Genomic DNA, 15,868 nt, shown 5'->3' with positions numbered 1-15,868 from the left:
CATCAGGATGTAATCAGAATAAATTATAATAAAAATGATACAAAAACTAAATAAGTAAAAATAAGAGGGGGTAAAATCCTCCTTTGCCCACTTGCTGCTTACCAGCTTGGCCCATCTGGGACGAAGAGAGAAAACAAGCAGAGCTGAGTGGGGTGTGGACCACAAACCTCATTAGCTGCCATCTGGAGAAGGCCTGGGGGACACTGGAGAAGCTTTGGGCCTGGATCTCTCTCTGCCCATTGCTTACCAGACTGCCCATCTGGGTCAAAGAAAGTGATCCAGCAGAGGTGAGTCTGGTGCTGGCCCCAACCCACATAATTCACCAAACCAAGGAGGCCTGAGGGGTACCCGAGCAGCTTTTATCTTGAAGCTCTCTCAGCCTGCTCCTCTCTTGCCTGACCCAACTGGGACACAGACAGGGAATCCAGCAAAGCTGAGCTGGGTGCAGGTTCCAACATCGATTGTTTACTATCCTAGGGGAGTCTCTGGGGTCCCTAGGAAACAGCCTTCAGCTAGGAGCGCTCTTTGCCTGCTCCCAACCTGCGTGGTGCACGTGGGAGGCAGACAGCTGGTAAACACCTTCAGCAACGTGTCTGGATAAAAAATTAATTCAAGAAAAGCAGTATCCTTCCTGTATATAATTAATAGATGGACTGAGTAAGAAATTAGGGAAACAATATTCTTCAAAATAGCCAAAAAGAATATAAAATATCTTGGTGTAACTCTAACCAAGCCACTGTTTGATATTTTCTTCTAAAACAATGAATTCACATTATTTGCTGAAAGTATTAGGAGGTTACTCAATGCTACCCTTTTGTAATCCTCAAAAAGAGAGAAAGTAGAACATGGATATCAAATGACTTGGAAGAGAGGAAGGAGAGGGGTGTCGTCAGGTTGTAAAGTGAATAAAAATAATTTTCAATATTCTATTAAAAACAAAAGAGTACAAAGAATAATGCAATATTAAATTCTAAGACCAAATTTTCATATTTTCAATTAGAGCAGGGCTGTCTCTGACTGTTGCCTGCCTTTGGGTGCTGTTTGAATAGTTGTGCTGCCTTGTCTGGCTTCGGTGGAAAGAATGTGCATTGTCCTGTTGCAGTTTGATATACCATGGTGGGATGGTACCCATGAGGGGCCTCTCCTTCTCTGAGGATAAAGGCATTTAGGAATGAGGGAGGGGGTTGAGGGTGGGAATTCAAGGAGAGGAAGGAGGAGGCTGTGATCAGTCTGTAAAGTGAATTAAAATGTGATTTTAAAAAACAGTCTCATTTGTCCACAAGCCAAATGCAAAAGGGTAAAACTTCACAATGTGAGTTGTAAGAGTAAAATCAACAAATCGATTCATACCTACCTTTAAAAGAGGAATTATGTGACAGAAAGGCGTCTTTTGAAACTGAATTGCTATAAAATTTAACCTAGAAAAAGCATGGAGAAGTTGCACTGGGGGGGGTGTGGGGGGGAGAAAAAGAACAGACAAGATACAGAGAGTGAAGCAAAAGGAGAGAAGCATGGTGTGAGGGGGTGGTGTTAGAATTCTCGTGAAAGCTATAAACAGAATAAGACAATGGATATGGAACAGTTGTGCTTGACAGGATTCCACAAGGGAAAGAAGAGCTTTAAAGAGCCATATGGTTGGTTTGGTCCCAACACTCTTTGAAAGGACACTTTGAATGCTCTACTTAAAAATCACTTCACAGTGATATTCAAACACTTTTTTTTTAACAGAAGAGTTGGGGTGAGTTTTGGTTTTTTTCCTTCCCTCCACTTATTACACCAATATCTTTGCTACCAGGCCTGTGATATTCAGACCTCTAGATTTTGCTGAGAAAGCTTTCAGAAAATTGCAAGTCCAGAGACAGATTTGAGAAGCCTATGGCATTAAACTCACATTTTTCAGAATCCACATATATTACTACACCTGAGGAAGGGATTATAACCTTGAAAAGAAAGTTCTGAAAATGTGTCTACGTATGACCTCCAATTCCAGTGAACCTCTTGTAACTCTGTCCTTTTTTTCCACTCTTGTTCTGTGAAGGGACTTCACAAGACATCTCTGAACAAATGGCTAAGTTTACATCTCCCAGTTCACAGGAATAATTCAGAGTCAGTCCTGACTTTCTTGCTCATATTCCTCACCCTACCTGGTATGGTATCTCTGGTTTAAGAGTACATCTAGGGATGGACAGTCTCACACTCCCCATGTAGATTTCTTTTCATCCCCTGCTTGCATGGATGCCTAAGCTCCCAGCTTCTATTTTGACTCTGACATTCCATTCTCAGAATACCAGGCTGAGCAATCTTTACAGCAATAACATGATTCCACCCCTCTATCTAGAACCATCTAGTGATTCTCCATTTCAGCAGAGGAAAAAGTCAGAATATTTTCAGGATCCTCAAATGCTGAAGTAGACAGTGTGATGAACTGCCCAGATAAATTCAGAATGATTTTATCACCATGCAGCTGTGAATGCTACATGCAAACAACATACAACCATCGCCATCTTCAGCTATTATTCCCAGATGGGTATATGAATGTATGGAGACCCAAATGCCTTACTCCAATCAGAACCACCATGAAACAGGCCATTTAAATTATAAAATTGAGTGGGTCAGTTAAACTGTTCCCATACTGTAGCTCCACCTTTGCTTCTGGCCTTCATTCCTTTATTTCTCCATAATAGCAGCCTATCCAATGACCACCCAGTCTAAGCAATGTCTGCACAATCTATCCAATGGATGTACTGACTAACCAATGACCTAATACCACCATCTCTCCCAGAACCTGTATCTGAATATCTTAGCCCATAGCACAGAACCTCCATGATCCACTTCCCCAGTGCCTCCAGGCATCTGGGCAGTTCATCACTATGTCTGCCTCAAACCTCACCAATCTTTCTGCCTGCCCCTCTGGCACACACCTGTGCTGTTTCATCAAGTGGATTGGCATAATTGAAAGTTTGTGTTATGATGAAATTTGAGACAGATTTGGTAACAAGTTATCCTAGTGCTACAGATGCTTCTATTTTATGTGTGTAAAAATCCTTGCCTACAATAAGTCAAGTTTAGAGACTTATCTTTTATTTTCACAGGGGTGTGTGTCTGTGTGTATGTATGTGTGTGGTTTTTTTTTTCCTTAAAATAATTATCTACTAGAAACTACCTGGTACTCCCATGTTCATTCACAGACATTATGTACTATGTGGTCCTTTGATTTTTCTTCGTAACTCTGTAGTAATATTCAGGCTAGGGAAACTAGAAATTTCCTTCAGGTCAAAAAGTTATTCAAACCTATGTATAAATTTATTTGTTTTTCTCCAGCCTAAATATCATGTCCCAGACGATGATAGTAGTTTCTCTGCAGAGATGTTCAATGGTAATGAGGAGCTCCTCCAGAAATGGATGTGCATAAACATCTACTACCGAAATGCAGTAGAAATTATTGGAAGATCTGAGGAAGTTTCCATTCAATGTTACTCCCCAGTATAGTCTTTAACATGAGACAAATTCTTGTATTTCATTTTGGTGTTTCTGGAAATAATATATTGCAGGATTCTAAGTAATTGGGTATGTCTGCTACAGTCACACAAGCACTTGTGAACAAAAGTTGGTAGGAAAGACGATGCTTGTTAATAATGCCAGGCAGGTTTCAACCAACACCTGAGATTATTCTGAGATTATTCACAACTAATAGTCCCAAAGAAAGTACTAGCCAACACATACATAATCACAGTGATTTAAAGACTGGAGGCTAAAATATTTCCTTGCCCATCTTTAAAACAAAAGAAAATGAAAAAAAAAAAGAAGGAAGGATGGAAGAAAGGAAGGAAAGAAGGAAAAGAAAATCTCGTGATACTTCTGTACCCTTCTGATCACCCTGAGGTTTTTGTTGGTTTGTTTGTTTAGTTCATCATTGTTGTTCTCCATTTATCTACGTAAAAGCTAGTAGAAACGGAATTAAAAGAAAGAGGACTGTCGGGGAGCACGATCGAGCCACAGGGGCCCTGTGAGCAGCCTCGGTGGCCTACAAAGTACTTGAGATTCCACGAGTTTTTGCTGAACTTGAAAAAGAAACACCTGGATGGTGGATTAACAATAACACTGACCTGTGGGAAGCTTCCTATCTGAGAATATTGCATTTTCACCCTCATCCAGCAGTTCTGCTGCTCACTAAAATGCAGATGAATGAAATGCCCATATGGGAAGACACCTGGCTAGGGTTCCAGAGCTGATGCAGGCCATGTTAAAGTCTCACAAGTTAAAAAAAAGTTATCCTGAGCTAGGCATGTGTCTTAGTTATTGTTCTATTGCTGTGAAGAGACACCATGATGAATACAACTTAAAAAGAAAATATTTATTTGAAGGCTTGCTTGTAGTTTCAGAGGATGGTCTTGCACATGGTTTTACATCACCTATGAAAAAAGCCCTGTCTTGTACATGTACCAGATCCTAGATAATTACAAAAAAGGCAGCCTCCACATCCAAACTGCTGGGTGTTTTACTTCTGGCATTTTTTCAGACAATTTTGTCTTTTCCTTGGTAAACTCCTTCATATCAGCCATAATCTCATGGTTTATATTAGGAGGCAGGCTACTGAAGTCCTCAGATTCAATATCTGTTATATAAAGATTATGAAAAAATTCTTTCTGTATTTTTAATGTTTTTTACTTCCTCAGATAAGGAGGTGAGATGAGAGCTGTTCCTTAGCCTTCTTAGATATTTATGAGCTATTGCTGGCTAGTTCAACTCAGCTGTTCTGGCCTATACTGCTTTCCAAGCTGACTTATTCAAACTGGCTTCTCTTGGCTTCTGATTGGGTTGTTCTTCCTGGCCTCAAACTAATTCTGGCAACATCTTCTAACCTTCTGGCTCCTTCTCTTCACCTGTGTCTAGCTTGTTCTCTCTACAATCTGTCTCTGTAAAACTTTCCCAGTAAGAAATTCTTGGTAAAAACCTTCTCTCTCACTGCACAACTCTTTAATAGCCTTTTCTCTTCTCTTCTCATGAGAGTTGGGCATATCCTATCTCTGATTCATTCTTTCAAATCTTTCTTTGATTCATCACTTTATCTGCCCTTCAATTAGGCATCACTTTCAAACATGACTATTTCCTTCTATAAACTAGCTTCCCCTTCATTGTTTGGGATTAAAGAAAGATGTGTCTGCATTCCATCTGGATCACATAGACCTAGAAGGTCTTTTCATGTGATCCCTTGCCAGAGTAGCTATGTTGCTGGCTCTCTACAGTTGCTTGCTCTATAGTAGGGAGCAAAATGTTAACAGTATTAAACATATTTACCCACTTTAGGCCTATTCACTGTTACAAACATTCATTGTCTTTATATCATAAACAAAGTTCTATAAAGTCTCAGTGAACAGAAAAATGAGGAAAAATCCCTTCATTTTTTCACTCATTTCAAAGCAAACTACTTACCAGACACTTATATACCACCCAGGCCCTACTTAATACTCTGTGGTACTGTGATGATTATGTTTTAATGCCCTACTCTTAGGAGTATAGCAAGGCATATAAACAAGTAAATAAATAAGCAAGATATCTATTAGAACATCCAAGAGGTAATGAGGTATAGAAAAAGGGGAAAAATCATAATAGATGGGAAAAACCCTACCATACACATGTCCTGGATAAGGTTTTGAAAAATGCTGAGATCCTGACGGGGGTGAGGATTCTAGGCCAAAGAAGAGCAAGTGTAAAGTTTCTAAAATGAGGACAAGACTCATGGGTATATGAGCAATGTTTATACTAACATTATGTTTTTCAAAATAAAACAATACCTTTAAAATTAATTTGTCTAATTCACACAGCTTATGGACAGTCATGTTCTGACCACAGGGTATGCAGTCTTACCCAATTCACAGCTAATGTAGATTATCTTCCTGGTTTATGGATAATGCAAAGCCTCCAGAAGTTGAAGGAGTCTGAGGTTTTAGCTGAATAGTCTTCTACCAGACTTTTCAAAACAACAAAACAAACATAAATTTGGTAGGCAAAAAATGTTACCTACTACCTTCATAGGCTTGAGAAAAGTGAAAAGAAAATGAACATAAAAGTTAATTACAATATTACTGTCATTACATACATTTTTAAATAATGGCTCTGCTTTTGTATCTAGAGTACTAGAATTAAAATCCTATGCCACTACGGCCCATCTAAATATAATGTAACATTACCCCAAACTGCCCATTGCCTGTTTCTTGCTGGTGACAGTGGTAGAACTGCTTATGCTGACATTCTAATACAGTTTCATCCTGTAGCCAGCTTCTGAGTTCTGAAAGTGTTTTAACAAGGTTAATAGCATTACTAGTAGCTGAAACACACACATGTAAATACTGCTTTAAAAAAAACTTTATATACACCACAAAATTTGAAAATCTAAGGGAAATGGACAATTTTCTTGATCAAGTTCACTTGCCAAAGTTGAGTGAAGAACAGATAAACAATCTAAATAGTCCCATTTCCCTTACAGAAATAGAAGCAATCATTGATAGTCTCCTAAGCAAAAAAAGCCCAGGGCCAGATGGTTTCAGTGCAGAATTCTACCAGACCTTCAATGGCGAGCTAATACTGATACTCTTCAAGCTACTCCAAAAGATAGAAATGGATGGAAAATTACCAAATTCATTCTATGAGGCCATAGTCTCATTGATACCTAAACCTCACAAAGACTCAACAAAGAAAGAGAATTTCAGATCAATTTCTCTTATGAACATTGATGCAAAAATACTAAATAAAATACTTGCAAAACGAATACAAGAACACATCAAAGACATTATTCATCATGACTAAGTAGGCTTCATTCCAGGCATGCAGGGATGGTTTAATATACAGAAATCCATCAATGTAATCCACTATACAAACAAAATGAAAATAAAAAACCCCATGATCATCTCTGTGGATGCAGAGAAAGCATTCGATAAAATCCATCACCCAGTCGTGTTTAAAGTTTTAGAGAGATCGGGGATACAAGGCACTTTCCTCAACATAATAAAGGCTATATACAGCAAGCCAATAGGCAAAATCAAAGTAAATGGTGAGATACTCAAGGAAATTCCTCTAAAATCAGGAACAAGGCAAGGCTGCCCACTCTTTCCATATCTCTTCAATATAGTACTCGAAGTTCTAGCCAGAGCAATAAGACAACAAAAGGAGATCAACGGTATCCAAATGGGAAAGGAGGAAATCAAATTATCCCTATTTGCAGATGATATGATAGTGTACATAAGTGACCCTCAAAATTCCACCAGAGAATTCCTACAGCTGATAAACACCTTCAGCAAATTAGCTGGATACAAAATTAACTAAAAAAAGTCTGTAGCCTTCCTATGCACAAATGACAAGCTTGCAGAGGAAGAAATTAGGAAAACCACACCCTTCACATTAGCCACAAGCAATATAAAATATTTAGGAGTTACTCTAACTAAGCAAGTGAAGGACTTGTTTGAAAAAAATTTCAAAACTCTGAAGAAAGAGATTAAAGACGACCTGAGAAGATGGAATGATCTTCCTTGCTCATGGATCAGGAGAATTAACATAGTAAAAATGGCCATCCTACCAAAAGCAATCTATAGATTCAATGCAATCCCTATCAAAATACCTACACAGTTTTTTAAAGACATTGAAAGTTCAATTCTGAACTTCATATGGAAAAACAAAAAACCCAGAATAGCTAAAACAATCTTGTACAATAAAAGGTTCTCCGGAGGAATCTCCAAACCTGATCTCAAACTGTACTATAAAGCAATAGTAATTAAAAAGCATGGTACTGGCACAGCAACAGGCTGGTTGATCAGTGGAATCGAATCGAAGGCCCAGATATGAATCCACACACATATGGTCACTTGATTTTTGACAAAGAAGCCAAATGCATTCAATGGAAAAAGGATAGCATCTTCAACAAATGGTGCTGGTCTAACTGGAGGTCTATGTGTAAAAAAATGCAACTGGACCCATATTTGTCACCTTGCACAAAACTCAAATCCAAGTGGATTAAAGACCTCAACATAAAACCAGAGACACTAAGTCACTTAGAAGAAAAAGTGGGGAAGAGCCTGGAACATATTGGCACAGGAGACAACTTCCTGAACAGAACACCAACGGCCCAGGCCTTAATGTCAACAATTAATAAATGGGACCTCATAAGGCTGAGAAGCTTCTGTAAGGCAGGAGACACTGTCAAGAGAACAAAGTGACAGCCTACAGACTTGGAAAAGATCTTCACCAACCCTATATCTGACAAAGGTCTAATATCCAAAATATATAAAGAACTCAAGAAGCTAAACACCACCAAACCAAATAACCCAATTGAGAAATGGGGCTTGGAACTAAACGGAGAATTCTCAACAGAGGAATATCAAATGGCTGAGAAACGCTTAAAGAAATGCTCAACCTCCTTAGTCATCAGGGAAATGCAAATCAAAACAACTCTGAGATTCCATCTTACACCCATCAGAATGGCTAAGATCAAAAATTCAAGCGACACCACATGCTGGCAAGGATGTGGGGAGAGAGGAACACTCCTTCATTGCTGGTGGGAATGCAAACTAGTACAGCCACTTTGGAAATCTATCTGGTGCTATCTCAGAAAAATGGGAATAGGGCTTCCTCAAGACCCAGCTATTCCACTCCTTGGAATATACCCAGAAGATGCACTACCACACAACAGGGGCATATGCTCAACCATGTTCATAGCTGCCTTATTCCTAATAGCCAGAACATTGAAACAGCCTATATGTCCCTCAGTAGAAGAATGGATAAAGAAACTGTGGTACATTGACACTATGGAATACTATTCAGCTATTAAAAACAAATTCCCGAAATTTGTGGATAAATGGATTGAGCTAGAAATGATCATAATGAGTGAGTTAACCCAGAAGCAGAAAGACTCAAATGGTATATACTCACTTATATCTGCATACTAGCCCAAGGGGCATGTCCCATGAAAGCCTTCACTCACCAGGAAACTGGGACAGAGGGGAGGACGTCCTATTGGGACTCTAGATGAGAGAAGCATTGGAGAACAGCAAAGTAGAAGGATCCAGAGGGTCCTAGAAACCTACAAGTAGAACATTATGATAGGCAGATTTGGGCCCAGGGGTCCCGCTCAAACTAAGGCACCAGCCAAGGACAATACAGGCAGTAAACTTTAAACCCCTACCCAGATCTAGCCAACATTCTCCACAGTTGAGTGGAGAGTGGGATATGATTTTCTCACGTACTCTGGTGCCTCACATTTGACCATGTCCTCTGGAGGGGGAGACCTGGTGGCACTCAGAGGAAGGACAGCAGGTTACCAAGAAGAGACTTGATACCCTATGAGCATATACAGGGGGAGGTAATCCCCCTCAGGAACAGTCATAGGGGAGGGGAATAAGGGAAAAATGGGAGGGAGGGAAGAATGGGAGGATACAAGGGATGGGATAACCATTGAGATGTAACAAGAATTTTTTAATAAAAAAATAAACAAAAAAATAAATAAAAACTTTGTAATCACCAACTAGAGATAGTAATTGACAATCACACTGATTAAGCCAGTTAAAACTTTGAAGTCCTTTTTATTAAAGGCCAGACCAAGAGCAGGCTTCAGACTCTGAAAAGTCTTTTGGTGCCCAAGTTCATATTTTTAAAGGCAAAACCCACTAAGATACATCAAAATTAGGTGATTGTTAGAGTAACTTTGAAGCATTTATTATTGGCAGAAAATGGTAGTTATTTTAGATATAACTTGTCAATTATTTCGGTTAGTACATTTGTACCATGGCCAACGACATGGAAATCATATACGTGTTGCCAAGGCCGACAGGCATTAAATCGGGTCAAAACAAGATAGTATTATATTACTCATTTTATTTTCATAATTTTTCTACTATGTTCGACATCCAAGCTCACTTTGTTGTTTTTTGAGAAATCAATTCAGATTATATCAACATTCAATTTCCTTTTGTTGAGTTGGGAAGAACTTGGTCCAGATCAGTCCGCCAATCCCATAGGTGGCGCTGAAGCGCTGTCAGATGAGTTACCGAAAGCAGAAGCGTTGCCCCCTTTCCGCCTACCAGCGGTACCGATTTCGTCACCGCGTTCTTGTGCGTGACTGCCGCCCGCGTAAATTTGAAATGGCTGATGAATTGCGTGCGGGTGTAGTTCTGGAGACTGAAGCTATGGTTCCAACGAGGCCTGACTTGACTGCGGAGCAGGAACCGGCGTCCTGGAAGGAAGGTGAGCACTTCCACAGAGACTGATTCCGTGGCTGCCGGCGGGGCCCGGCCAGCCTTAGGACGCGGATACCTGCGTGGGGAGGGCAGCTCTGGGTCTGGACCCATTCTCCCTACTTGGGATCTTTGTATTGAGCCAAGACTGTCTGTTTTAACCGACATCTAAGAGGTCATGCGCTACACTTCTCCTTTTTTAAAAACAAGCTTGAACTCTGATCCTAAATATCTGTCCTTAGCACTAAGGAGAGATAGCTCGCATACAGTCAGAGCTTAGTCGGAATAGAATCCAGAAATAAAAATGACCCAGTTTTTCTAACCCTTAAGTTCTTTATACCTGGTCATAAAGATTCTATTTCCATTTTTATTTTTATTTTTCAAACTATGCCCTTGGATATACTAGGAAAGCATGTTACCTCTAAGCTACATCCCCAGTTCCTCTTGTTTGTTTGTTTATTTTGAGGCAGGGTCTACATAGCCTGGCTGACCCAAAACTCATTATGTAGACCAGGCCAACCTCTAAACTCCATTCCACCTGTCTCTGCTTTCCAAGTACTGTGATTAAAGGCATGTGCCACATGACCTTCCCTGTTAATTTTTTAAAGTTAGTTTATTTTTAACACGTTCACTTATAATGTGTAGTGGAAAGAAATCTGTTGAAGGAAGAAATCACAGGTGGCTTAAATCTGCTACTAACGTGCTTTGTGAACTGTCAGGCGTTGCTTATGTATAGTTTACTCCCTTAGAAAACAACCAGTAGTTCTGTTATAAAAATGCAATGGTATGAAAAAGAGTCAGCCTTAAAGTGGGTGTAAGGAACTCAACTTGTATGCTATTGTAAAAGAAATATTTAAAAGTTGAGTTTACAAGCCGAGCCAGGGGTGATAGTGCATACCTGTGATCCCAGCACCCGAGGGGTAGGAGTGGAAGGGACAGGAATAAGGTGTGTCACTCTTGGCTGTCTAACAAGTTAGTGACCAGCCAGGCTAAACCAACAGTCACAATCAAACTTAGAGAAACCAAGTTGACTTCATGGTTTCCCAAAGGGTGGGGTAACTAGGGACATGTTTGTCAAAGGAGAATGAACAGCATGAAGAGTAGAGTAGATCATGTATTCTCCCCATTTAAAGAAGCTTGTGAGGTAATGGAAAGCTAAGTCTTTTTGTGGTAATAATTTCTTAATGTATAAATGTAAACATCGTGAACATCTCCAGTGGATGAGCTTACTTTTCTACTTTGGTTTCTTTGAAAAAAAATTAATTATTACATCAAAGATAAATACTTTGCAGGTATTTAAATATAAACTGTTATCTCATGTCTATCTTATATGAAAAAATACATGAAAAGTGGTGTCTGCAACAGTTTCTACAGTAGTTACTCAGGCGCTTCTGTAGTAGCAATTGGTTTAGTTCAAATCACTGCTTTGCTTTCAAATAATGCAATGTAGGTGTGTGTACCCTGATGGGCATGTGAGTGAGAACTGCAAAGAATCTGTGTATGCAATGGCATTTTTAGCTTGTACATGTAAGAGCTTATTTAAGGCATGTGTACAAAGGCTGGTTGATTAGAATTTCAGTGATGTGGAAAATTTGGAATGTTGTAGATCTAAAGTCTAAGTACAATTTATATTGGGCTACTTTATGTAATCACTCCTTGCCCACCTCTCCTTTGACTAGCAGGTGCAGCTGAAAAGCATTTTGGAATGCATTAACTTAACCACCAGTGGTTTCTACCAATCAAGGGACTCAAAATGCTGTCAGCATCTGAGATTTATAGCTGAGAGTTCTCTGCTTGCCTATAACTCACCTCTCATGTTTCCACCAATGTATTTGAAGAGTGCCTTGATTTATGACTTACTTTGTTCTGTTACTATAAAACAAGCAAAACAACTTAATGAAACTGCTTCCACATTGGAATATATAATTTGGGGTAACCTAACACTGTGTTCTTGGGTCATGGTCACTGTGCTGGCTAACTTTACACAAGCTAGAGATATCCGAAAAGACTAAACCTCAACTGAGAAAAATGCCTCCATAAGATCCAGCTGTAAGCATTTAATTGTTTTGTTTTGCTTTTCAAGACAGGTTTTCTCTGTGTAGCCTTGGCTGTCATGTACTCACTTTGTAGACCAGGCTGGCCTCAAACTTACAGTGATCTGCCTGCCTCTGCCTCCCGAGAGCTGGGATTAAAGGTGTGCGCCATCGCCCGGCTGTAATCATTTTCTTAAATAGTGATTGATTGGGGCGTGCTCAGCTCCTTGTGGATTGTGCTAGCCTGGATTCTCTAAGAAAAGAAGGTTGAGCAAGCGATGGGGATCAAGCCAGTAAGCAGTACCCCTCCAATGACCTCTGCATTAGCTCCTGCCTTCTGGTCCCAGCCCTGCTTTAGTTACTGCCTGCTGTTAGAGGTTGGTCTGATGTATTTTGATGCTAATTATTACTTGCTGTCTCTGTGCTGCACCTTGTACCCTGCCTAAGAGTCTAGCCTGTTTGACCAATAAAAGACCCTCACACCTGGGCAGGGCAAATGGGAAAGACATAGCTAAGGTTCCTGGTCTTTAGGAGACAGGGAATCTTGGAAGGAGAAGAAAGGAGAAAGAAAGCTGTTCCATGGGTTAGGTGGAGGAGAAGCACATGGCTGGCATGGATGGAGATTTGTCCCAAATGATGATAATTAGCAAGTATTTGGGATTATGGTTGGAAGGTAGCTTGATAGAAATTATTAAAAGCAGATGGCATAAGAAGTAGTTTAGGGGATCAATATGTGCCCTGCCCCAGGTTAACTAAGGCTATTTTAAAATATAACAGGTGTCTGTGTCTTGATTGATTGCTAGCAGGTTAGAAAATACTGCCATAATAATAATTATAGGCTAATAATAAACATTATTAGGCCATACTGATAAGTTAGTCACAGCAGCCTGCTTTTGATTGTGAACTGTTACATGGAACTGTGAGTAAAATAGACCCTTTTCTCCCCAAGTTGCATTTGGTCATGCTGTTTCATCACAGCAATAATCACCCTAACTAAGACAGTCACTCAGTATTTGGCTCCAGAATAAATTATCTTATTCCTTTTTAAGTGATAATTGTGTTGCTGTATTGATAGGACCATTTTTATTTTGTTCTTGGGCTGTCAGGTCACCCTGTTGGAGAATGTCACAGGATAGTGTCATTTTCACATGTGGGAAAATAATACTCCATTTTATCCATGTCTCTCAGGAAACAATGTTTAGCTTCTTCTATGTAAACCTTTAAATCTGCTTTTGGAGTTGAACTCAACATGGCAGACATAATATCTGCATAGTGGAGCTTGCCTTTGAATGAAATTGATCAATTTTACTTGCTGATAGAAATTCAATTCAAATTTTGACTTTATTTTGAAAAGATCTAGTTTGTATGTATACATTATTTTCACATAAACTTTTCCAGTAATTTCATATTTTCATTTTATTTTCACAAGATACAGAGCAGAGACAGGATGTTCTTCCATCTCAAACCAGTCATTATAATGATAATCTAGCAAGTTCTGATAGTCTTTCAACTTGAACTTATTCCCATGACTTTCCTAATTGCAAATTGTCATTTTCTGTGTCTGACAAGTGTCCTGGGCCCCACATCCAGCTAGTCCAGGGACTGTTTGCCCCTCCCCGGGGGGGGGGGGCAACCAATCAGAGCCACAGGTCACCATGACCAGAACATACAAAGAATTCTCTCCTGTGATCTGCCCCGGTCCCCTCACTTAGCCTTGGTCCTCCAACCAATCAGCTTAAAGAGTAACTTTCCTGTAACCCTCTAACCTATCATGTAACAGCAAGGCTTGGAAAGGGCTTGGAACACAACCGCCGCTAACCAGCAGCTTTTTCCTTTAAAAACCCTGTTGCCCTAGCACTAGGGGCTTCCATCTTCCCTTCCCATGAGGGGCCTGGTGGTCCAGGCTCTGAGCTTAACTAATAAACAAGACCCTGTGTGATTTTCATCCTGCTGATTCCTGGTGTTCTTTGTTGGTTTCATAACTTTGGCATTACACCTTGACTGCCTTAATTGGCTATCTAGCCCCTGGGCGGTCAGTGGCAGTTCCCCCAGATGGAGTCTCAGGTCAAGGTAGATGAATGGTGAGCAAATGAGCAAGCTCACCCACCCACCCCCTTTATAAGCTAACCAGCCTTTATATATAAACCCTGGGCAGTAGGGAGGGGTTCTGAGGGTGAATGTGTCTGATTCGTTATGGCTAAATGTGCCTGGATACTTAATCCACATACAGTGGTACAGTGCCACAGTACTTAATTATCCTAGATGTAAAGAAATGGCTTCTAGTTACAATTAAACATCATTTGCAGGAGGCTATCATCTCTGCATAGGAGGGGATACTTCTAGGAATTCCCTCTTGTTGAAGTTCCTTATCAGGAAAGGATCAGACCTTTACTTTTCCTTTAGGGTTATGTGACACTCCTCAGAAAATCTGAGGTTACCAGATCAGGTGGAGTGAGAAGAACCCAGGTAAGAAAAGGGAGTCTACCTTCATAGCCTGAAATAGCTATCTGGAGAAGAATGTCACACCAACTAGTTAATGACACAGAATTCACCAGATTTTCTGTTCTTTAGACGGGCATCATGGCACACTCCTTTTGTCCCAACACTCAGAGAGGCTGAAGCAAGCAAATCACTGTGATTTTGAGGGCTAGCCTTGTCTATAAAGCAAGTCCAGGACAGCCAAGGCTACACAGAGAAACTGTCTCAAAAAAAAAAAAAACAAAAGAAAGGGGAAAAAAAATAATTTTTTTTCTGTTTTTGAATTGATTTAATGAAGTTGTGTTTATCTCATGTGGTTTTAAGTTTTTTTTGTTGTTGTTGTTTTGATTTTTTTCAAACAGTACAAACATTGTAATACCAAGATTTCCCTGTACTGTATATAGGAATTTACTGTTAGTTACAGTGTCTGGAAAACAAATGTTGAAAGCATGGTCGCGATTCAAGAAAAAAAAATGTTTTTGAATAATTCTTCACTGCTTAAAATACACAAATGCTGTGGGTGTTGGTATCAAATTGTTCCAGAATTTCTTTCAGTATCTACTTCTAACGCTCTTCTTTAAGGATTGTATCTACTTGTGAAAATATCACATAACACCAGAAAGTTGCCTTTTTCTTTGAATGGAGCTATGAAATTGATTGCTAACGTGTTAACAAAAATCTGTGATGAGTTGATTAGGTTTCTTTTTCTTTTTATTTTTTCAATATGAAATGTACCTTTGGAAATCTTCAAGCAACAATGTTAGCTTTGAAGTCTTAGGCTCAATAATCATGTGCTTTGAAAAATGTTCTCCACAGAAACTTCAAGCTGCAAATGGAGAACCATTTAAAGTATAAAATCAGGAAAAAGACAAGACCATCTACTCTCTCTACCTACTCAATATAGTACTTGAAGTTTTATCTAGAGCAATAAGATGAAGAGAAGTGGATACGTTTGGAAAGGAGGAAGTCAAAATCTCACTGTTCACAGATGATATGATAGTATACATAAGCAACCCCAAAAATTCTACCATGGAACTCTCTCTAGTAGTTCCTTTTTAAAATATATATTGATGTAATTGTTTTGGAGGAGGAGAAAGCTACCAGATACTTGGTCTATACCCTGCTTCTTACAAT

General features: G+C 39.6%; 1 protein-coding gene across 1 annotated transcript in view; it reads left to right on the top strand.

Annotated features, from left to right (window-relative positions):
* The first annotated feature begins 10,114 nt into the window (after nt 1-10,114).
* The window catches only part of Shcbp1 (SHC binding and spindle associated 1), a 30,341-nt gene continuing 24,587 nt past the window's right edge, over nt 10,115-15,868 (top strand). Inside the window, exon 1 of the mRNA XM_051142656.1 lies at nt 10,115-10,233. Within this exon, the coding sequence (XP_050998613.1) occupies nt 10,131-10,233 (103 nt within the window). The 5' untranslated portion in view covers nt 10,115-10,130. The remainder of the gene's footprint in view (nt 10,234-15,868) is intronic.

The sequence above is a fragment of the Acomys russatus genome, unplaced genomic scaffold (assembly GCF_903995435.1).
Source record: "Acomys russatus unplaced genomic scaffold, mAcoRus1.1, whole genome shotgun sequence".
Classification (NCBI taxonomy): Eukaryota; Metazoa; Chordata; class Mammalia; order Rodentia; family Muridae; genus Acomys; species Acomys russatus.
Note: the sequence above shows the minus strand (reverse complement) of the source record. Positions and strands in the feature narration are given on the sequence as shown.